The 25,187-nt window shown below is 41.1% G+C and overlaps 1 protein-coding gene across 3 annotated transcripts in view; it reads right to left on the minus strand.

The window, feature by feature from the left end:
- The window catches only part of iqsec3a (IQ motif and Sec7 domain ArfGEF 3a), a 156,874-nt gene that overhangs the window by 117,046 nt on the left and 14,641 nt on the right, over positions 1-25,187 (minus strand). For all 3 annotated transcript variants that reach the window (XM_056260415.1, XM_056260417.1, XM_056260416.1), the window contains exon 2: positions 11,115-11,192. In XM_056260415.1, coding sequence (XP_056116390.1) covers positions 11,115-11,192 — 78 coding nt within the window. The remainder of the gene's footprint in view (positions 1-11,114; positions 11,193-25,187) is intronic.

Raw genomic sequence — 25,187 nt, forward strand, 5'->3', positions numbered from 1 at the left:
AACTGTGTGTGATTTGTTGTCTTAAAGACAAAAGCCACTAGTAACTCTAAATAAAAGACTACTGCTCCTGTCCCCTCGAATGCCGTAATGGCTGTGCTGTGTGTTTTTAGGAGCGCCGCAGCTGCTGCTTGTCATGGTGCGTTTTCTTGAAGCAATTTTTCTCTCTGCGATTCCTTTCTTCCTGCTCCTGGCAGATATTAAACTAACAATATCTCTTCCAGCAATCCCAGGCCAAAGGGAAAAGCTGCAGACAGTATCTCTTTTTTTATATACATTTCCGTTATCTTGCATTGGTAACAAGCCTGCATTTTCGTTCCTCATTGGGGTAATTTCGTTCCCCAAACGGAGATATTCTCTTAAAAGGATACATTTACTGCCCAGTGTTGACTTAATCGTTTCAGTCGGGCAACCATGCGCACTCGCGCTCTTTGCGCTGCAATAAAAGAATAAAAGATCTGACAACACGACAAACATTTATTGGAGTTTAGCGATGTTCATTGTGAAATTTAGCTTGAATGAATTCAGTGTCATACATCCAGTCTGTGTTCTTTCACAAGGCTGTGTGTGCGATTTGCAGTGTTGAGCATGTTACTTAAAAAAAGTAATTAGTTATAGTTACTAGTTACTTCTCACAAATAGTAACTGAGTTAGTAACTGAGTTACATCATTATAAAAGTAACTAATTACCAAAGAAAGTAACTATTGCGTTACTTAAAAAAAAAAAAAAAAATCAAATAGGCCTATGTCAAATAATTTGGATGCCCCCAGTATTAAATATGTTAAATTAATGAAATGGAGACTTAATAGTGTAGATTAGTGTTCAATGTTTTATAATAATAATTTATACTATTTTAATGTTGCTGTGGGACAATGTGAGAGACGCCTATTAAATTCAATATATTATTCTAAATATTAGCATTACTATAGTAGAACAATAAAACATTATAGATGGTTTACTTAATATCGCACAGACCCCAACTGGCCAACAAATAAGTTTAAAAATAAATTATGCTTCTTAAGAAATGTACCAAAAATGAATAAATAATAATAAAAAATATGCATACTCTTTGTGCATATTAAAATGATTAAACTGTTACACAACTTCACAACTAGTAGACATACTGTAGCCTGAGTATTTTCTTCCTAACAAAAGTAAACAGTTTAACAAGTGCTCTCTTAATATAATACTGAACAATTTACCAAAAAAAAAAAAATATATAATACTAAAATATAATATTTTGGGGGTTTATTTTTATAATAGCGAACGTCATCATCAGAGATTATTTAAGCCAAATTCTAGACATGTTTGCCGCACGTGTTTCCAACCGGTCAAACAAATATGTTTTCTGTGAATGTTCCCTGCAGGTTATTTTCGGGTTTATTTTATAACCTAAACAGAACGTTACCTGACGGTAATTTTTTAGATTTTACTTGTATAACCCTGTAAATTAATTAACGTTGCAGATATGTGTCATTTATTTATAAACAAACTATATAATGCTCGGAGTCGGACACCCTCGGTCTCTCTTGCGCAACTGTTGAGCGCGCTCTCGGACACATTCGGTCTCTCTCGCGCATTGAGCGCGCTCGCGCCAATCGCTTCGCTTTTGTCCACTCCGGCGCCTCATAAACACACACACACACACACACCAGAGAAAAAAACTTTGCAGGTCCTATGGCGGAGAGAGAGCCTACTCGGATGAAAGCCGCTTCAGTGAGTTCAATTATAGTAACGCCACATTTTTTTTGTCAGTAACGGTAACTGCGTTGTAACGGGGGAAACAGTAATTCGTTTGATTACTCGTTACTGAAAAAGATAACGCCGTTAGTAACGCCGTTTATTTATAACGCCGTTATTCCCATCACTGGCGATTTGCTGCTAAATCATGCGAGTGGAAACTGTAATAAATCCAAACATGATTCCTGACCATATTGTCTTGCGATCATGGTTGGTGAGGTCCGTGCAACCTCTGTGCTACAATACAAAGTAAAATAATTAACACCATTTGGAATTAATATTAGGCATTTCTAACGTTTTAGCTTTTGAGAGAAGGCACTTTTCCACCATCAGGCCAAACCGTTCTCTTTGCTTAACCGTTCCACTCTGTGCCTATTTGTTTCAATTTCCACTGTGGGACTCTAAGTAACGGCCACTCTTTGGAATGTTATACAAATGGGTCAGTCGCTGCTTTGGTAACGTAACGGTTTACTGATGATATGAAATATAAATAGCGACCGAGTTATGGAGGATGATCAGATATTTCTTTTTTTATTTTATTATTAATTTGTGTTAACGTCGGTCAATTAGTCAGCTGCAAAGAAACTGCCATCCAAGCAACAGACAAGTGACCAATCATGAGTGGCGACATCACTGCACACATTATATATCAGCAGAGAACGGTTTGTAATCGTGCCGAATCAGGCTCAAGTGAAGTGGAAACATAACTGGAACCGTTCCTTAACGTTCTTAGAACTGTTCGCCACAATTTTGGAAAAGTGGCTTTAAGGTTTTACTAGCTTTTAGAATGTAAAAAAGTTGAAAACTACATAGCCGCTGTCTCTTTTGCAATGTTTTCAAATATAAAAATGGCTAAGAAAAAGTATTGTTCTTTGCAGTCTGTCTGTACGAATTTGCATTTGTGGAGCAATCTGAATCTGTGGTTTGTCTCATTTGCAACTGAATTGCTTCTCATAAAATATCTAATGTGAAGAAAAATTACAAAGCACTCACTTAAACCATGCATTACCAGAAGTCCTATTAATGGTAAGTAGTGTTCAATTTACTCTTATCAATACAATTGTAATCAATCAAAAAACAACTAATTGTATTGATTTCCCATGTGATGGAGCTATCATAGTTGGTTAAATGAAGTCCATGTGCTACCTGCAGGTTTTTTGAGCAAAATATGAGTGATTATCAGTTTAACCATTATTGTGCAGCCCTATGTATTGGTGATTATTTACAAAAATTGTGTAGCAAATGACTATTTCAAGGGTGTGTATAAAAAGCAGACACACAAACACAACAAGGAGCCGCTAATCTACGCCATTAACATGCAGCAACACCACTGCTGGTTTCCCCTCCAAGCTGGCTATGAATGATGAAACATGATATTATGATGTGTAAAATGACTTCAATGGAAATCAAAGATGTTTTATGCCAATTTTATGTTATTGCAAAAATGCAGGTTATTAGGGTTCATTTTAAAATCCCTAATCCAAGACCAAAATGTCTGACTGTAGTTTTCATGTAGTCGATCAAATATCTATCTATCTATCTATCTATCTATCTATCTATCTATCTATCTATCTATCTATCTATCTATCTATCTATCTATCTATCTATCTATCTATCTATCTATATAACCCTTGAGGTTTAACAAGCTGTATCAGAATGAGCCTTGGGAGAGAATTATTAAGCAGTTCTTATATCTTACACTAGTACTGTTATTACATTGTAATAACAACATTTTAACACATATGGTGAATTGGTGAACTATGAGTAAGCAAGACATGACATGAATGATTTGGTGCTTGTAAATGCAGCGTTGTGTGATGAGGAGAGAAACATGAAGACTGACTCATTGACAAACAGTCAAAAGTGACAGACAACAGAAAACAAGAACTAATTTTCTCTCAAAGCAAACAACCAGCAACTCAAGAACTGCCGTCAGTGCCCTGTCTGAAGTGGTTTGCTTCTCTGTACCCGAGAGCTCCTTGAATTATGTGTTATTGGACATTCAGCATTCTTATTGCAGGAACAATCTGTTTTTTTGTGTGTGTTTTTTTTTTATACAGTATTAACATTCATTAATCGGGTCTAGCTACATTATTCAAAATGGCCAATGTACTATTACAAAGGAATTTCAGTCCCTCTTTCTATTAGGTGTCTTTCATTACTTTGTATAAACATTTAAATGATTCATCTGCAATACACTTGTTGTGCACATACACGTTTTTACATTGTACTTATATATATTTTTAAATACCTTATGTAATTACAGCTATAATTAATTTCTATGGATACATCTATAATTACACTGTTGATCATTTCCTTACACATTAATCCACCAATAAATCTAACCATTCCACCAAACGATACTGGGTTACTAACGTAACCTCGGTTCTCTCTAGAGAGGGAACGAGTATTGCGTAAGTTTAGCTTACGCTACGGGAAAGATTCATCTTCTCGAGATATTGAAGCCAAAAAATTATCCTTAATTTTGTATTCATTGTCAACGCAGTGCAGCAGCTAGCAGACCTAGAGCAGGCCATCTCGCGTGCTCATTGGCTGCCCTGCTGGCATCTGCTGCAGCCTACCAGTGAGCCCCGCGTGACGTCACGCCCAATGAAGGGCGCTCGCGCCTTCATAGCGTCACAGCCTGCCAGAATGGGCGTGGCTTAGCGTATAAAAGCAGGGGCTGTAGGCTGATTTCCCTGGTTTTTCGACGACTGAAGCGAAGTCGCTCGTGGCGCGAGCACGGCCGGTTACGCAATACTCGTTCCCTCTCTAGAGAGAACCGAGGTTACGTTAGTAACCGAGTATCGTTCTCTTACGAGAGGTTCTCTCGTATTGCGTAAGTTTAGCTTACGCTACGGGAACACATTGTCAACGCCGTGCGCGCCAAGCATCCACCATGAGACCCCGAACTTTCAGGGGAACCCTGTAAGGTGGAAAATAAGGTGGCCAGCCACACGGGCCATCACTTGTACATACGCACACATAGGGAATACAGAGCAGCGCGCCGGTCTGTATAGGCACATGGCACATACCCTACTTAGTGCAGCTCAACCAGGAGAGCTGAGTCATGTGAGAGTGATCTGAGCAGGAGGTCTGGGCAGAATACACCTCTCTTTTAAACTGACAACAGTTCAGCCTGCAAGGCAGGAACTTCTAGGTTATAAAACCTGACAGAGGTAGACGGGGTGCTCCAGCCCGCCGCTACACATATGTCATGGATAGAAATTCCACTGGACCATCCCCACGAAGAGGCCACGCCTCTCGTGGAATGAGCCCTGATGCCCAGAGGGCATTGCAGACCTTTTGACGCGTAAGCGGCTGCTATAGCGTCCACTATCCATCTGGACAGGCTCTGTTTCGAGGAGGCGAGACCTTTGGTGCGCCCACCGAACGAAACAAACAGCAGTTCCGAACGCCTGAATAAGGCGGAGCGCGTAATGTAAAACCTCAGCACTCTGACAGGGCAGAGGAGGTTCACATCACTTTCGCTGTCAGATGCTGGCAGAGCTGACAACGAGATAACTTGCGCTCTGAACGGAGTGCCCATCACTTTAGGAACGTAGCCATATCTAGGTCTGAGGATGACTTTAGAGTCATACGGCCCGAACTCAAGACACAATGCGCTGACAGACAGCGCATGCAGGTCCCCCACACGTTTTACTGACGACAGTGCAGTCAGAAAGACGGTTTTCAGTGATAGATATTTCAACCCCACGGAGTTTAGTGGTTCGAAGGGAAAAGCTTTCAGGGCCTCTAGGACCAGTGAAAGATCCCACATGGGTTTCCCTGATCCTCTTGATCACCTGTGGTAACAGAGAGACCGGAGGGAAAGCATATAGCCGGAGGCTGGGCCAAACCTGGGCCAGCGCGTCCTCGTCCTTCGAGAAGAACGTCGGGCATTGAGCGTTGTCTTTTGACGCAAATAGGTCGACTTCCGCCCTGCCGAATAGGCGCCACAGTTTCTGGACCGTTTGGGGGCCCAGGGACCATTCCCCTGGGGGAACGTTGTCCCTGGACAGTTTGTCTGGGCCGTCGTTCAAATGGCCAGGCACATGCGCCGCCCTCAGCGAGCGCAGGTGCATCTGAGACCAAATAAGGAGGCGTTCCGTCAGATTGCAGAGATTTCTGGATCTGACACCGCCCTGACGGTTTACATAGGATACCACAGACATGTTGTCCGAGCGGACAAGAACATGTTGGTCCTGTATGACACCTCTCTTGCTCTGACCACTGGCCGAAGACCGGTCTGCCCTCGAACAGCGCGCCCCAACCCCAGTTGGACGCATCTGTCGAAAAGACTTTCCGATAAGAGATGGTTCCCATCATCACTCCCAGCTGGTACCAGTCGGCCACTAACCAGGGCTGCAGAGCCGCTATGCAGGTCTGAGTCACTCAGATTTTCTGACCGCCAGAAACCCAAGCTCGGCGGGACGGGCGAGCATTCAACCAGCGTTGGAGCGGGCGCATGCGCAGTAGGCCCAGCTGGAGCACCGCTGCAGCTGATGCCATACAGCCCAGCATCCTTTAAAATGTTTTCAAAGGGAGAAAGCTGTCCTTCTGGAAAGACGCGGCTAGGTGGCGAACACGGAGCGCGCGCTGTGCCGATAAACGAGCCGACATGGTCACCGAGTCCAGTTCTATTCCTAAAAAGGAAATTGACTGGCTGGGTAGTAATGAGCTCTTGGTCCAGTTGACCGTGAGACCCAAGCTTTCCAGGTGACTGAGAAGCACTGTTCTGTGAGATAGCAGCTCTGTCTCTGACTGTGCCAAAATCAGCCAATCGTCCAGATAGTTCATTATTCGCAGCCCCTGACTTCTCAGGGGGGCGAGCGCCGCGTCCATGCACTTCGTAAATGTACGGGGTGCTAGAGACAGGCCGAACGGCAGGACGGTGTATTGATATACCTGACCGTCGAAGGCTAATCTCAAAAATTGCCTGTGACGGGGTATTATCTGAATCTGAAAATAGGCATCCTTCAGATCTAGAGAAATAAACCAGTCCCTCGGGCGAACGTGCGCGAGGATTTTCCTGGTCGTAAGCATTTAGAACGGTCTTCTCACAAGCACTTTGTTCAAATGTCTCAGATCTAGGATAGGTCTGAAGGCTCCGTCCTTCTTGGATACGAGAAAATAACGGCTGTAAAAGCCTGACTCGCTCAGAGAAGGCGGCACCTTTTCTATAGCCCCTTTGCACAGCAGCTTTGCTATTTCGGCGTGAAGTAGGTGTGCTACTTCCGCATTCACTATCGTCGCGGTCCGGGCTCCAAAGCGCGGGGGACGGCGAATTAATTGAAGTGTATAGCCCTGCTTATTGTGCTCAGAACCCATTCTGAAATCCCTGGGATAGTTTCCCACGCAGCTATGTGAGCCGCTAGGGGGCGAATGGCCTCCGGGTTCAGATCGCCACCATTTGCGGGCTTGTGAAACTGAGCCGGAGCCGAAAGTGCGGCGCGCGCGCTCTCGGTTCTGGGCAATGGCTGCTCGCTGAAAGCCGAGACCGTCTGATTTATGTGAGGTGTCCCAATCATAAGGGATGGGGAGCATTTTATTCTCACTTTTTGACGCGCAAGCAGCGCTTTGGGTGGAAAAGCTTTCTGTAAGCGTGAGCGCGTGTGCGCGGGCACGAGACTTACAAGTGTATTTGACGCCCCGATCATAACGGATGGGGAGCGTCTTATCAATGCCCTGCGTTTTGTGATAACATTTAAACGCGCGGGCGGCGCCCGGGGGGAGGTGTGTGTCAGTAAGCGTGAACGCTCTCCGGCGGGCACGAGATTTACATTCATAACCTGTTTTATTGACCGTGTAACAGAGCGGGCAGATAGTGGGCACAGACCTGTGGAAACATTCCTTATATTCAACACTCGAGCGGCTTTTCTGCGCTTTATGAGAGTGTGCTCTGTGAGTGACACGAGATTTGATGTGCTTGTGTGTAGGGGTGAACACTGGGGCGTGGGCACTTTCACTACACTTAAAACACCAACGGCGTGAGCCGGACCAGACATTATACTCTTTTGAGATTTTCTCTGGGTCGCTGTGAAAACGGCGTATGTGTGCAGGCGAGAGGGCAAATGAGCCGGCTCGTAGGCTGCTAAATGGACCACTGCAGTAGCCTGATTGAAGGGGACTGACAGGGAAATAAACTTGAATACGGCGGCTCGCTGAGGAGAGCCGCATAAATTTTATCTGCAGCGGGAGCCGGAATTGAACACGGGTCTCCGGGGCAAAAGCTTAAGGTTTAGCGCCTGAGCCACAGGGGAAACAACATAAGCTTTAGTTGGCGCGAGCAGATAAAAGAGAGAGCGTCACAGTTTTCGTGTGCGTGTCGGCATTGTCTGCAGGCGTGCGTGTTATAACAGGCTCACTACTGCAGTATAGACATTACCAGCCGCTCGAACTAGGAGGAGCAGGAAATGTTTGAGAAAAAAGAGGGGGTTTGTCAGGCCTCGGCGGGACAAAAAACCACACTCTCTCCTTCTTTCGCCGGTGACGCATGCGCTCGGGGGCGCGCGCTCGCTCTCTGTACGTAAGAAAGCTGGTCGCGAGCTCAGAGAGGAGAGCTGCATAATTCTTTTTTTTTTTTTTTTGAGAGCCGGGAATCGAACACGGGTCTCTGGCGCGAAAGCTTAGGGTTTAGCCACTGAGCCACAGGGGAAACATCGTAAGCTTTAGTTGGCGCGAGCAGATAAGAGAGAGAGCGTCATCACAGTTTTCGTGTGCGTGTCGGCATTGTCTGCAGGCGTGCGTGTTATAACAGGCTCTCTACTGCAGTATAGACATTACCAGCCGCTCGAACTAGGAGGAGCTGGAGAATGTTTGAGAAAAAAGAGGGGGTTTGTCAGGCCTCGGCGGGACAAAAAACCACACTCTCTCCTTCCTTCGCCGGTGACGCATGCGCTCGGGGGCGCGCGCTCGCTTTCTGTACGTAAGAAAGCTGGTCGCGAGCTCATAGAGCAGAGCTGCATAAATTTTTTCTGCTGCGAGAGCCGAGATCGAACACGGGTCTCTGGCGCGAAAGCTTTGAGTTTAGCCACTGAGCCACGGGGGAAACTACAAAAGCTTAAGTAGCGCGAGGAAGGAAGCTAGCCGCGGTTAGAACAGCAGTCCATAGCGTGTCCCTCGACCTCATCCTCAGACGCGACGGCAGTGAGGCTCGTGAGCGGCAGCTGCGCGTCAGTGAAGGTGAAAAGCGAGGCTCGAGGGAGGCTTTCCGGCGAGCGCGTCGCTGTGGCTACAGGCTCCGGCTGCCTTTGGGAACGGCGCTTATCACTGCGCGGTCCCACAAAGGGCGGAGTGACTGCTTCTATGGTGGGCGCGGTAGCTTCCTTGTAACGTAAAGGAAGCTAGCCGCGGTTAGAACAGCAGTCCCTTGTGGCGTGTCCCTCAACCTCATCCTCAGACGCGACGGCAGTGAGGCTCGTGAGCGGCAGCTGCGCGTCGGTGAAGAGAGGCGGGGAAGGCGAGAGCGAGGCTCGAGGGAGGTACTCCGGCGAGCGCGTCGCAGTGGCCACAGGTTCCGGCTGTCTCCGGGGCCCTACACGAGCCGCAGGAAATGCGAGGCATCTTTAAAAAGACACTCGCGCTCTTTTAGGAGTAAGCTAGAAGAGAATACAACAGAGTAAAAAGGATACGTCGCCGGATAGCGTAGCTCGCACGGATGGCTGAAGGTGGCGAAGATGGCCGGCTTCCTCAGCGCTGTCCTAAGCTGGCTGTTCGCTGTTCGACGGCGGCGGTGGCTTCTCTCAGATCCAGCGATGCGGAGAGCTCGCTGAAGAGTCGAAAAATCAGGGAAGTCAGCCTACAGCCCCTGCTTTTATACGCTAAGCCACGCCCATTCTGGCGGGCTGTGACGCAATGAAGGCGCGAGCGCCCTTCATTGGGCGTGACGTCACGCGGGGCTCACTGGTAGGCTGCAGCAGATGCCAGCAGGGCAGCCAATGAGCACGCGAGATGGCCTGCTCTAGGTCTGCTACCTGCTGCACTGCGTTGACAATGAATACAAAATTAAGGATAATTTTTGGGCTTCAATATCTCGAGAAGATGAATCTTTCCCGTAGCGTAAGCTAAACTTCCGCAATACGAGAGAACCTCTCGTAAGAGAACGTGTCCCTAACCTTAACCGTATCATTATAAGGTCATTATTTTATAATTGAATATGAAGCAATTCAGTTCTGACAACAAAAATGAATTTCTACGTTTCAGATCAGGTAGAAATAGATCCTTAAGCTAATCATTTGTGCAGTTGGAATTATTGAATCTTCTTTCTCAGCCCATGAGTGGCAGAGGATTTGAAACTCGTACAAACACATTCCAATGGATAAATGCCATGTTATTTCTACCTCTGCAGTGCACACTGTCAAGACAAACCTAAGGGGGATGTGCAATTGCATTTTTCTTCTATCCTCCACTCTGGCAATCTTTCTGGGTCTAATTCAATAACTTGTGCCCTCTGTGGCGTTTACAGTGTGATTTAGAGTCATCTCGGTCAGTGACTGCAGTGTTACAACCAAACTAACAATGGCCAGTGCTACAGGAGAGAAAGGCAATCATCAATACCAGTTTGCTTTAGTTGTGCTCATCTCTTCTTTGACCCTTCCCTTTCCAAACCCCCAGGATCTACAGTTTGTGGAGTGCTTTCCTTAATTTCTTTAATGCCTTCCCGCCAATTTGCAAAGCTGCACAACAACCGGAATTTTGGGGGTTATAATGTTTTATAAATGGGCATTATTACAAGATAATACGATTATAAGTAAATAATGTTGACTAATCTGACAACGGTCTTAATACCTAAACCTGTGGTAGATGATCAATGTTGAATCATTATCCCCTTTCACACAGCGCGTTGATCCCGGGAAATTGCCGGGAAATTGCCAGAACGCCTTCTGTGTGAACGCAAACACGACCCGGGATTGATGCCGGGTTTGTGTGTGAACGCACTCTCTGATTCCGGAAAATCACTGGCAGTGTGAACGAACCAAAATCAAACTAACCCGGGTCAAATCCCGGGTCGCTTTATCCGTGTATTTTCCGGAATCTCTGTGTGAAAGGGGCTATTGATGTATAATGGTAGATACTAGAAAGCACCAACTAGAAAATGGTAGATACTAGAAAGCACCAGTTATACATAAGATACACATGTTTTTCTTTTGGCCTGATTTAGAGGGAAATCATATCCGTGTTTGCTTTGCCATGGTCACCGTCAACTGTGATGATAGAGGCTGAATTTACTGTAGGGAGACAAGGCATGAAAAGACTCACAACCACTTCAGGACGGGTATAACTAGGGCAGCTGTGTTGCCTAGCACCATCAGAAACACAGTCTTTACTGTGGCAATGGAGTTTTTGGTCAGGAAGCACCAACCAACCAACCTACCTGGGTACACAGGCCTGAGACTCAGACTCAGGGGCTTCCGGAGCAGGACAGCAGAACTGGTGTAGAACGGTCTGGTTTCTGTAAGAAAAGAGATAGGAAAATGGTCACACTAAAGAGTATAGGCTTTTCCCCAAACTAGCTCTTGTTCATTATAAAGTCGAATGAAAGTGGGTAAATACAGAAGCTGTGAGGGACTGAACTAGACCTTTTGCCAATACATCCAAGGACATTATGTGATGGAAACTGTATGATATATTGTTGAGGTGCTGAAAGTTAGTGTGATGGAACTAACCATAACTAACGTTTCTTTTTCCTTGCAGGCCTAACATTTAACACTTGAGAACAAAATGTACCAACACTGTTAACCAAGGTTGGTGTGTCGAAATAGGGGACAGACAGTTATCCAAATATATTATCCTCATTACATAATGAGTAATCAGCATACAAATAACCCCATGATTTTGATGATTCTGATGATTTTGATATCTGAATGTCCCTTGCCAGTAAGAGTAGGTGGATGCTGTTTTCCACAAATTGAAGCAATCATATTAGAGGAAAATGATGTAATGATCATGAGTAATTGTTTTGACTGTGCTATGCATCTCTATCCTATATAAACTGCTGAATTCTTCTTTGCTGGTGAGATTCTCTGTGGTTGTTATGAGAACTCCCGACCGATTAAAGCATATTCAATGGCATTTGCTGCGCAGCAAGTTAGTGGAGAACCTTATTTCCCAAGTGATATATAGTTTTCATTGTTCTGTCCTTAAAATACTTGTTATCATAGTGCATGATTTGTAAGCGAATGCATTTTCACATTTTCATCACATGATCAGCTCCATATGTATGGTTTTTTTAGTAAACTTGCTCAGTAGCTCACCTACAGCATTGCAAATGTAGTGCAGAGCACAAGTATGAGTCATAATAAAAGTGATAAAAGACTTGTAGAAGTCTTTGCAATAATCAAAATCTCATTATATATTTTTTGTGTCACTTTGACTCTAAGTTACATGTAGCTGATCAGAGGCTCTAGTTAATTTTAAAATAATTCTTCAATACAAAATTGTCATATTCCAAAGTAGAACATTAAACACAATCATCTGATTGCAGACTATACTTAGTGGTGTACTGCGACACAAATAGGCTTGAAGCTGACCTAGAACAGCTTTCAAGGATACTAGTGCTTCACACTGTCAAATTTGACTGTCCTGTCATGTTTTCTCATGTGAATGAATATACATGGTTTTTCAAAAGTACTTATTTCTATCTGTAAATCTGTGTAAAATATTCTGCCTTAAAATGACTGAATTCATCTCTAAAATGTGGACATTCTCCTGTAACGTTGATCCTGAAATATAGATCATGGTGTTAAATCAAAATGATGTGTTTTGCATTATCACAAAGGTAGTTCATACAGACAGGAAACTGAAAGGGGCCTGAGATTGTGATTCCCCAGTTTTGGTGACAAGTTTACCAGAACATTAAACAACATCTGCTGAGCTAACTGCTGTCTGTTTGAGTCATGTTCCTGAATTTTGCACACAATCGAATCTTTACAATAAAACATCATGGGCAACAATAAAGTTTAATGAGCAAACATAGATGCAATAAAGCAGGGAATAATAGTGGAGAGCGTCTATAAAAACACAATCGCAAAATGTGTTTCTTTTTTTGGAAACCTGACTGATATGCATTACTATTTAAACTTGTCTATGAACTGTCTAACAACGTTCTGTGCCAGTTTTGAAATTCTTTCTTTGCAATGTCAAAATTTAACCAAATATTGCAGCCATAACATTCAATAGTACCGTAGTTAAAACAGGAGTATACAGTTTCAACGGTGGGTGAATATGGGTATTTGATGAACTGTGTTTTCACTCTACAATTATTAGTTTGATTATTGATTGCATAATGATGGTGTCTGAGATCATTCTAGAAAGGTTTCTTTTAAAAAAAGTAAGAAAGAAAGAAAGAAAGAAAAAAGGGTTGGTGGCTTGGCTTGGCCGTTAACATGCCTAAATCTGTGCCTTGGTGCTTATGCTGAAGATTTGTGTTCGATTCTGGCTTGCGTCATGTCCTGTTCTCATTTCACAGAGTTGACTTTTAACCCTTCAATGCATGAATGTTTCGCCAATCATTATTACATATTCGGGTGTGAATACATAGTGACCCGGATCTATATCTAACACGGATGGATTGCTACCCACCGCAATGGTATAAAACTCTCTTGATATTTTAATAGCAATTACAAGAGAGTAATATAAAGCATATGTCCTTACATTTTGGAACTTGGATGGGTTAAATTTGAGCAGATGCTTTTTACCATCATTGCTGTCATCGCCAGAGCTCATTTCCCCAGTACATCCAACATCTGGCTCTTATTCGACATCTACAACAATATTCCAAAACTATCATTTAACGTCTTCAAAATCAATATTTTGTTCGCTCACACCATCATTGTGTGTCATTGTGTGCCCACTCAGACTGCTTACTGCTTTAATCTCAAGATATGTGGGTGCCATCATAAACAACATGTCCATGAATACCACCTCATCCACACCAAAGCCTCTGCCTCCTTTTTTCCCCTTAAGTGAAGCTGGTCCTCTAGTCCGTCAGAGCAGATAAAAGAGGATTTGGCACAAAGAGGGTACGTAGTATTACTCAGGATGTCATATGGCTAAGTTAATAAAAGTTATGCTGTTATTTTAGCTCTACGGACTTTAGACATGTAGGGGGCAGAAATCCCATTTGCTAAGACATATCATCTCTCTTCCTCCTTCAACCTCTATTTCAACCCTTTAACTCTTCTCTGCAATTACTTGAAGAGTGATTCATTCGTGTCCCTGTTGGAGAAGTACTACTGGATTTAATGTCAACTCAAGGATATAGCTGCAGGAAGTCTTCAGGGAATGGAACCATCTCCCTACTAGACTAGACGTCAGAAACTATTCTGTTATTAAGTTCCGTTTTAGGTAACACTTTATTTTACAGTGTCATTGTTACAAATTGTAATTACTATAAATTATGCATAATTACATGCAACTAACCCTAAACCAAACCAAACCCTAAACATAACCCTATAGTAATTACATGTAGTGTAATTCATATTTACTCAGCACTTAAATACTTACTTAATATTACTCAGTACTTAAATGTATAATTACAAAGTAATAAAGACCCTTTAAAATAAAGTGTAACCCTTTATATTAAGGTGTCTGTGTTACAGTGTAATTACAAAAGTACTGAGTAATCAACTGCATGTACATACAATATTATAGGATTAGGGTTAGGATTAGGTTTTGGTTTAGGGTTAACCGCATGTAATTACGCATAATTTATAGTTATTACTATAGTAACTACATGTAACGTGTAACAAGCACACTGTAAAATTAAGTGTTACCTTATTATCCCAAAGGGAGATATATTTGGAACAACTCAAATTTTCTAGATTCTATTGAAATGTATCTCAATGTACTTTGAAATCAGAGCAAAGAACAAATAAACAATTGGCAAAATTCAAGGAATCAGGCAATCACTGTTTAACAAAACATAATCCTTTTTTTTTTTGTTTACCAAATTTCACACTACTCCAGAAGTTCTCACAATTTTTTTTGTTTTGCTCTTGTAAGTTGCTTTGCTTTTACCCTTCTATCCAGTTCATCCAGCTCCATTTAAGTCTAAAGACTCTACTGTCCATTCTATGATTTGAGGCCTTCATATCTTCTGATGTAGTTCTGCCATAGGCTGGAGGGATGTTTTGGGTCATTATCTTGCTCCAGGATGAACTCCGGACCAACTATGTCAGAAATGGCACTGCAAAATGCTATGCTAGTGATTTTGTTTCATGCTGCTACTCACTCTGTGCAAGTTGTTGACTTTGGTTCCAACAAAAGCCAGAGACCATCCCGCTTCAGTTGGTGTTACAAAATGAATAATCTTTGTATTTGTTGGTGTACAAAAAGCCAATCCGAGTTGTTGGAACATATCTTTCTATACGTTATTAGTCACATGACATTTGCAACTCAGGTTATTGACTCAAATCACATACTTGCTATGCCAACTGAGCAACTATTGATAGGAATGGGAAAGTAAACAAACATGACATCTTGCACCAGCCACCTGGGTTTATAACAACCACATTTCAAAATCCAACATTTCAATTATTGGGAAGTAACCTTCCTCTACAGAGGACCCTTCCCGTACAGTCCCTTAAGGTTATGGGTACAAAGAAAAAGCATAATGATACATAAGGCTGCCAATGTTAATTCAGCATGATTATTACAATAAATATAGCACAGTGGCTACCAAGTGGTGGAGGGGATGAAAGTGTGTCTGCTAATTAATTACTATTGTTAATGATCCTACTAATTGTGTTTTTGTTAACAAGTGTGACTTGACACTGGATTGTTAATAGGTTATGGACTATAGGCCTCAAAAGGGAGCAGATTACTAGAGCCAGACTTACTGCTGTTGACACAGATAATGACTTTTTGAATAGAGGTGACATAAAGCGTGGATTTGGTCAATAGGCTCAGTGAATTAAAAGCTGTGTAAATGGAACTTAAGCAAGTATTAAAATCAATGACCTTGAAAAACACACCTGGCTGTTATTTAACAATCCAAAGTAAATGTTAAAATTCAAAAGGATACCCAAGGTATGCTTGAAAGAAATAAACATTAACTTTCGACAGGATGACTCTGTTTAAAACGTAAAGAAATGCTTGAATTGATCAAGAGCGCTGTAATCTGATTCAGAATAAAATTATATATTTCAAAGGACCCTCTACTCATTCGCTGCCCAAGGGCTATGAAAAGATGAAAGTCATGTTTCTGACAGCAGAGGAAGACATGCATCATTTTAAAATGCATAAACACAACATTAGATCCATCTTTGTACAGTTGAGGTTTTATCACTTTAAAGTTTGAATTGTGTTTGTTTGAGCGAAACGCAATATGTTTTCATGTTTCAAAAACACTTAATGCCCCTCAAGTGCCCCAGGCAATCTTATCCCTACCCCCCACCCCCCGCCCCCCCCCCCCCCCCCCCCCCCCCCCCCCTTTTGTATTCATAGTAAATAAATAAATAAATACATAAATAGTGTTCATCTGGGTAAATCATTTGGTTTATTAGTTTGATGACAGGGTACCCATTAAATTGTTTTGATGATATTGTGTCCGTTAAATTGATGGTCTGAGTGACTACAAAAAAACGTATTACATTATAGTATTTAATGCTAGAAATTAGGCTATATATATATATAAACAATATCACACGAGTAGCAGTGGGATATGGATGTATATCAGATTCGGCCGTAGACACTAGGCTGCAGGCCGAGTGCCGTGGGTAATTAGCGTTCTCGTATACAACCATATCGCACGGCTACGAGTGTGATATTGTCTTAATACAACAGTTTGATGGCACACGTGAGTAAATAAATAAGAAACGACAACAGAGTGTCTTTAAAAAGATCGAGAGAGGTCGACTAAACAAGTGTACTACCTTTTCTGTCAAAGATACTAGAAAAGGCAGTATCCTCACAACTATGTTCCTTTTTAGAAAGAAATTATATCTGCGAGGATTTCCAGTCAGGATTTAGACTGTACCATAGTACCGAGACAGCTCTCATCAGAGTCACAAATGATTTGCTCTTGTCATCCGATCGTGGTTGTATCTCGCTATTGGGGTTGCTCGATCTTAGTGCTGCATTTGATACCATTGACCACAACATTCTTTTAAATAGACTCGAAAATTATGTTGGCATTAGTGGAATTGCATTAGCATGGTTCAAATCATACTTATCTGACCGTTATCAGTTTGTAGCAGTAAACAAAGAGATGTCTTATCGATCAAAAGTTCAGTATGGCGTACCTCAAGGCTCAGTACTAGGGCCGTTGCTGTTCACTCTGTACATGCTACCCTTAGGAGATATCATTAGGAAACATGGCATTAGTTTTCACTGTTATGCTGATGATACTCAGCTCTATATTTCTTCGCGGCCCGACGAAACGCACCAATTCACACAATTAACGGAATGCATAGCTGATATAAAAATTTGGATGACTAGTAATTTCCTACTACTAAATTCTGAAAAAAACTATTCTAATTATTGACCAAAAAAACTTCCTCACTTAATAACCTAGAATACTGTCTAACAATTGATGGCTGCTCTGTTAAGTCTTCGTCGACGGTTAGGAACCTGGGTGTGCTCTTTGATACCAATCTTTCATTTGAAAGTCACGTTTCTACCATCTGTAAAACCGCATTCTTCCATTTTCAAAATATATCTAAATTACGACATATGCTTTCAATGAAAAATGCGGAACAGTTAGTTCATGCATTCATGACCTCAAGGCTAGATTATTGTAATGCTCTACTGGGTGGTTGCCCTGCACGCTTAATAAACAAACTACAGCTGGTCCAAAACGCAGCAGCTAGAGTTCTTACTAGAACCAGGAAGTATGACCATATTAGCCCGGTTCTATCAACACTGCATTGGCTCCCTATTAAACAGCGTATACATTTTAAAATATTGCTGTCTACATACAAAGCACTAAATGGTTTATCTCCCCAGTACTTAAGCGAGCTCTTAACGCATTATAGTCTATTGCGATCTCAAAATTCCGGCCAGTTGATAATACCTAGAATATCAAAATCGACTGCAGGCGGTAGATTCTTTTCCTATTTAGCACCTAAACTTTGGAACAGTCTCCCTAACGTTGTCTGGGAAGCAGACACACTCTATCAGTTCAAATAGATCAGCCGGAACCGGCGACACTTCCCAAAACCCCCGATGTACTCGTTACATCTTAAGAAGAATGGCATCTACGCTAATGTCAGTCTTTCCATTTATTCCCAGGTACAAACTCGTCTACATACTGGCGTGATGACTCCGACCTCCAACCAGATGGAACTGTATAATATTGTGAATGTTCTGATTCAATCTGACTTCTGACCTATAATGCTGCCTGGATCATAATCATACACTGTTCATTGCCCAGAGGAGAACTGGCCCCCGACTGAGCCTGGGTTCTCCCAAGGTTTTTTTCTCCATTCTGTCACCTGATGGAGTTTTGGTTCCTTGCCACTGTCGCCTTGGCCTTAGTTGGGGACATTTAATTATTCAGCAATATTTTTGATCTGCCTTACTTCAGTTGGACGATTAAGCAATTTTATTCTAGAAACAAACTTCTTGTATTTATTTTCATGTTATCACTGTGAAGCTGCTTTGATACAATCTGTATGGTAAAAAGCGGCAGCGCTATATAAATAAAGATGACTTGACTTGACCTGTATCTGATATACGTAGCATACATTCTTCAGGCTGATGTCCAATATTATATCCTCTAATCATGTAAAGTAGTCTACTACTGAGTGTATGTACTGGAGTGTATATACTATATAGTCAAGTCAAGTCAAGTCACCTTTATTTATATAGCGCTTTTTACAATACAGATTGTATCAAAGCGCTTCACAGTGATAACATGAAAACAATATAACAAAAACAATATAACAATATAACAAAGTTTGTTTCTAAAAGAAATTGCGTCAACGTCCACCTTAAGTAAGGCAGATCAATAATATTATTGAATATTAAATGTTAAATGTCCCCAACTAAGCAAGCCAAAAGCCAAGGCAACAGTGGCAAGGAACCAAAACTCCATCAGGTGACAGAATGGAGAAAAAAACCTTGGGAGAAACCAGACTCAGTCGGGGGGCCAGTTCTCCTCTGGCCAACGAAGGAACAGTGCATGATTCGGGCAGCATTACAAGTCAGATTGGATCGGAACATTTAGAGTATTTTTTGGAAGTCCAAGTATGCACGCCGGTCTTAAGACGAGTTGTTGAGGATCAGTGCCGTCCACCATAGAGAGTCCATATCGCCCGTGTTGAGTCGTCACTTCATAGGCTTTGTGATTGGAGCATCTGAAGTCTCCGTGAGAGGCTGGATACAAACTGGAGCTGACGAACGCCATTTTCTCGGGACTCGCGTCCCGAGATAACAGCAGAAAAGCAAAGGGAAAATAATTAGCGTAGCTGCTGTTCATAATGATGATTTCCATAACACAGGCGTAAAAGACAAAACATGAAGACAGTGACTCTTGCGTCCCAAAATCACCCCCCTCCGTCCCCCACTCAACTCAGCCCAGCTTACTGACCTCTACGTCCCTCCTGCTGCTGAGACCTAACCACAATCTCACAATCTCTCCGCAGCCCAACCATACGCGCCAACCCGTTGACTAAGGCTGTCGAGCCCCACTGGTGCGTGAATAGGCAGTTTCAGTGGACAACGGTTCCGTATGGCATACTACCTACCGCAACACAATATCTGCCCAACCACCCGTCATTCATGCAATATACACAGGAACGTAATGACTGCAAATACTATGCAACCTATACAGATAACCTACAGTCTCTTCAAGTTTTATAGTATTAAATGCATTTAATCTGATTCAGCAGTATAATAAAAGGTAAGCATTATGTAAATGCTTGGCTAAAAAGATGCGTCTTTAATCTAGTTTTAAACTGGGACAGCGAGTCAGAGCCTCGAACAATATCAGGAAGGCTATTCCAGAGTTTAGGAGCTAAATGTGAGAACGCCCTCCCTCCTTTAGTGGACTTAGATATCCTAGGAATGACTAGAAGCCTCGAATTTAGTGATCTTAAAGAACGCGATGGATTGTAGGGCGATAGAAGGTCCATTAAATACACAGGAGCTAAACCATTTAGGGCTTTATATATACTTATTTATATACTTAAGTGCAGTTAAAAAGTATCCTTTTATCAAACTAAAAAGTGGACCAATTAAGTCACAAGAATAACTGATTACTTTATACTACTAGTACATTGATTTTAGTATACTCATATGTATACTTGGGAAATATACTTGGACTTTACTTAAGTTTATAAAATGAACTTGTAATATGATTAAGTATAATACTTTTTTGTTAGGGAAATGCTTAACAATGCCCAAGAAAACACCAGTAACACCCAAACAACCAAATAGAAAAAATGCTACAACCACTGAGATCTCCTTAGCAACCACATTGTAATGCATTAGCATCACCCACCCAGTAACATTACCACTAATTTTCTTCACCAAATATAAAAGTGCATTAATATACAACTTATTATGAGTCGTTTGGGGATGTCAGGCACTAAAAGCATCCAAATTACTTATATAATATATTCTCCTATATCTCTTTTAAGAAAGGCTTTCACTCTAACAGCTCATTTTCGACATACACATCTCTGTGATGAGGTCATCGCCCTGTGAGCTCATCACAATACAGCAGACATAATGACCATAAAGGCAAACATTAGTATTCCAGTTTGAACCAAGATAGTACACATAGAGCACAATATCTGATCTCCAAAATATTCTGCCCCACCTTCAAAAGGTTAAACATCTATTTCCTCACAGAATAAATGTATAAAGCTCCAGCGGGTTAGTACAAATTCTTCAAAACCTTAATCTTCCGACAGCTCCATATGTCATGTCTTCATGTATATTCATTCTTTGCTGACGAATCATTCTTTTGATTTCTTGGGTTCTTTTCAATGAACCAGGTGAACTAGGGTATAAAGTGGACTCAAAATTATCCCAAAAACATTCACTGATATTTAAATTATTTATCCAATGCTACATTGATAGCTATTTGTAAATGTAAATGTAAATGATTGTTAAAACATCTTAACAGCATGTAAAACGTCTTGTAATGACATCGCGATAACATAATTGTAATGCCATAATAACATAATTGTGTAACTAATTTTGTGTTGGTAGGCTAGTTAAAACACAATTTTAAAAAAGATTGTTTTTTACAATAGACGCCCATTTTACATGTGGACAAGACAAAGAGGTCCATAATACCTAGACAACGCTATCCATTAGCCATCCTTGTAGAAACCTACAAAAATTGGTACAACATAATAAAACATCATTATATTTGAGTATGTACTATTTATATGTTGTTTGGTGTGTGTGTTTGAGGGGGGGTATTTGGAGTAGATAAATGTAGAAAGATGCTGTTAAAAGGAGTTAATTTTAGTTGATTTGAGTCTGTGGATTAATATGCAGTTAACAGCTAGTTTGCATAACCTGAATAAAAGGGAAATAATTGAATTAATTGAGTTGAAATAAGAGAGAGAGAGCCAGATTGTGTTGTATTAGCTTTGGCCTTTCTCTCTTGTTCATGCTTACTATGTTTAGTCTACATTTGCATGGCACTTACAAATTGGTTGAGTATTTTACATGGTGACTACAGGGCAATATGGAAAATCACATAGTCATCTTGTGAAGGCCTCTTGTTTCAAATCAGTCTCCACTGTTGTGGAAAAATAATCTTTTTTGGCGTCACTTTGATTGACTATAATAGGAATCCAATTATGAAGCTATGCCATAAGTTGCTTCAGATCACCAAAGAAGTGAGACCTATCAAGATGACATTTACATTGTGTCCTAACCAGACACAGTGCGACAAGTAATTTGTCTCGCCACAATGATCAAGGACACATTGACATATTTGATATATTTGATATTTAATACAGAGGATTTTGAACCAATGAGATTTTGAAGACAGAAACTCTTATGAAATCTTGTATCACTTCTGACACAATGTAAGCTTTGGTTCTAGGGATATACTCAAAGCCAAATACCTTATAGGCTTGGATAATGACTTCAGAACAAATTCTACCGAATAAAAAAAAGATACGCAAGCAATACGTTTAATGAACTAATCTAAAATTACACCACAATTTAAAGAGAAATCTCTGAAGCCAAGATTACTAAAGTGTGAACTTTGTAAATGAAAATGGTTGTCAGAAATCGGAACTTGTCAAGAGTAACCTTAAACAAAGAGATTACGGTGTCTATGCTAGTGAGATATACAATAATAAGCTTTAGGATCTCACTCACTTCTCAAGTTCTTTCTCAAACAGAGCAAACACAGTAACCTGAAAAGAAAAAGCACAGCTTGTTGTGACAGTCATGCTGTTGTCATTATATTTCCAATTTAAGGAAAACTGGGTTTTTTAATACATATAAAAATGTAAAAATTGAGAATAAATTAATGAATTATACAAAATATATGTGTTATTTGGAGCCTATAAATAGAATAGAGTTATAATTATCAGTTAGTTTTAGTGAGCATCTGGATAATCCAAATACAGATACAGATAAAGATAATTGTGTCACTGTAACAAATACAGACACATTTACAGATAATGACTAACGTTCTGTAACAATTAAAAAAAAAACATTTAGAATACCGGTAGTCCATTTTAATTCCATGGTGACGTTAATGGGAACGTTAGTCAAATGTTCTTAGAGCATTTATTTGTTAGCTGGGATACTACTTGTGACCCACTGGATTTCACATGAAAAACAGCCCAAAAACAAACAGAGAAAATAGACGTCAGACTCTAGCATGAAAACGTTCTTAAAGTACCATCTGCCGCAGCTCACATTCTCAGCTGAATTTGTCCTGTTGAACAGAATATGATGCATAAATCATGTTACTCTGTCCATAAGGTGGATTAATCGTTAAAAATAGGCAAGAATAGCATCTGGATAGTCCTGTGGGGATCAGCTTTTAAAAATAGACTCAGCCCCATCTCTCAAATTCACAAACGTACAAACACATACACTCATTCAGTATTAAAGCACTAAGCCTCCTTGAAAGGTTTGCATCAGCAGGAAGGCTAAAGCAGTCTCGCAAAGGTTCTGCATTCTCCCCACAACACAAGCGAAACAGGGCATGGGGTGAGAAAGGAACTTGGGACGTTAATACTTTAAGAATTCAGGAGATGTTTTAAGCAGCAAACCAAAAGTTTGTGCCTTTACACCACTGTGCAGTGACGTAGGTTTTCTAAGCACAGTTTGGAAACCATCTTCTTAAGGCAAACACACTTCCCGTATGTTTCTATATCATATTTTATTGCTTTTAAAACAGCATTCCTTTCAACTAAACATAGGCCCTAATTCTAAACCCAACTCTACCACTAAAATCAGCAGGTAAATAAAAGGTATAAGTGTAAGGCCAATTTTAAAATAAAACAAAGAAAGTATTTAAACCACATTAAAACATTCATTCTGAAAAAAATGTAATAAAGTCACATTGTAACGAGTTGGTGTAGTGAGCAACACGTTCGAACGAGGAATACTAAAGTCTAATCAAAAACGCAGGAGATTGGTAGGAGAACACAGGAACACAAAAACTGACTAGTATACTGAACTGAACAGGGAGTATATATGCAGGAGATAAAAAGGAACTAAATAACATTCAGCTGATGATAATAATTAGTAATAATAAGAAAAAGAAACTAACAGGGACATGATCAGAAACCCATAGATATCCATAATAAAGGCTAGATGTCTTACGGCGGAGTCTCTATCGTCATCACCGGCGGCCATCTTGTCACAGGCAAAAGGCTCTGTGGTGCCTGATGTAAGATGAGTGATCAGCACGAACACAAATACTCTTACCTCGTTGAAATCTTGACGGATTTACAAACGGTTTGGTTTCTTACAAACGTTATTAACGTGGCTATAATTCTGGATGATTATTTATTTATACACTTATTATTCATAAGTATGCAGTGTCATAACTACATCTCTGACGTTTATAACAAACCCAACCATTTGAAAATCGGTAGAAAATTAAGCAAGTTATGGTTATTTAAAAAGTACATGCACCATTAAAACACAATGTTACGAGTAAGGCCGGAGACACACTGGCTGCGTGGCGTGAGCGTGGCGTTTCTGTTGCGTGTCAGCTGCGTGGCGGCTGTGTCGCGTTTTCTGTGTCTTTGCACACCATGAAGCGTGTCTGACGCGGCGCTGCGTGGCGTTCACGAATACATATTCGCTATATGTGACATAGAGGGAGGGCGCCGACAGACCAGTCTACATTTGGATTACTGTTGCTCTTGCCTTTACGACAACAATTTCAACTTTTATCACGCATCTTCCAAAATCCGAAAAATAGGGAAACATGCGGCTGTCTGTTTATTTCAATAACATTTACAAATTTTGTGTAGCTTTAAAGAGCCTATATTTAGCCTACCTGATGTTGGACCGTCACTCAGAAGACACACTACGATGTTATTGTAGCCTATCCTAACTTTATATCCTCCTGAGGCCCAGAAAGTTTTTTTCAAAGAATCTTTTTTTATTTTTATTTTCATGTAATCACATTGTTAAGAGCATTATAAACAAATAAAAATATATATAGGCTATATTTTATTCATATGCTATGACCTCTGTGGACACCAGGACTCGACTGTTTAAAAAATAAAATGACATGAAATCATATAGGCAAAAATAATGGGATTAAAAAAAAAGACATTTATATCTGAATTTATGTCAAAACCTAGATTTTCAAACATCAAAATGTAATTTATTAATATGTATTCGTGTACAAAATGACATATAAACATCTTTTCCTATACTATTTTGCCTGCAAACGCTTCCAACACGCTTGCGTGTCGCGTGAAAAATAGGCGTCGGTTCTATTTCTAGCATGCACGCGTTTTCCGCGCGGCTCATGCCGCGCCTGAGACGCGCGTGTCACGCAGGCAGTGTGCAAGCTCTAACCTGTTAACATGGGAGCCGAAATAAAAACGGACACGCCACGCAGCTGAGACGCTCACGCCACGCAGCCAGTGTGTCTCCGGCCTAAGCGAGCTGCCTGTGACAAGATGGCCGCCAGGTGCGGACGTCGACCTCCATTGGCCAGCAGCGCGAACGAGACATCTAGCCTTTATTATGGATATCTATGCAGAAACCAAGGAAACCAAAACTAAACAGAGCAGGGAAACAGGAACTAAGGGAAACAGAACAGCATATCAAAATAAGAGTCCATATAACTAAACATAACCGTAACATATTTGACACTGTAATCTATAAAGTGCAATATAATGGTGCAATTCTGAGTAGCAAATGCAAAAAAAATAAAGCCACAATCATGAGATATAAAGCCACAATCTTGAGTAAAAAAGATGCAAATGTGACAAAAATGATGCAAATGTGTCATATATAATCCACAATTATAAGAAAAGTCTCAAATGTGAAA

The sequence above is a fragment of the Rhinichthys klamathensis genome, unplaced genomic scaffold (genome assembly GCF_029890125.1).
Source record: "Rhinichthys klamathensis goyatoka isolate OS25496 unplaced genomic scaffold, OSU_Roscu_1.1 h1tg000176l_1, whole genome shotgun sequence".
NCBI lineage: Eukaryota > Metazoa > Chordata > Actinopteri > Cypriniformes > Leuciscidae > Rhinichthys > Rhinichthys klamathensis.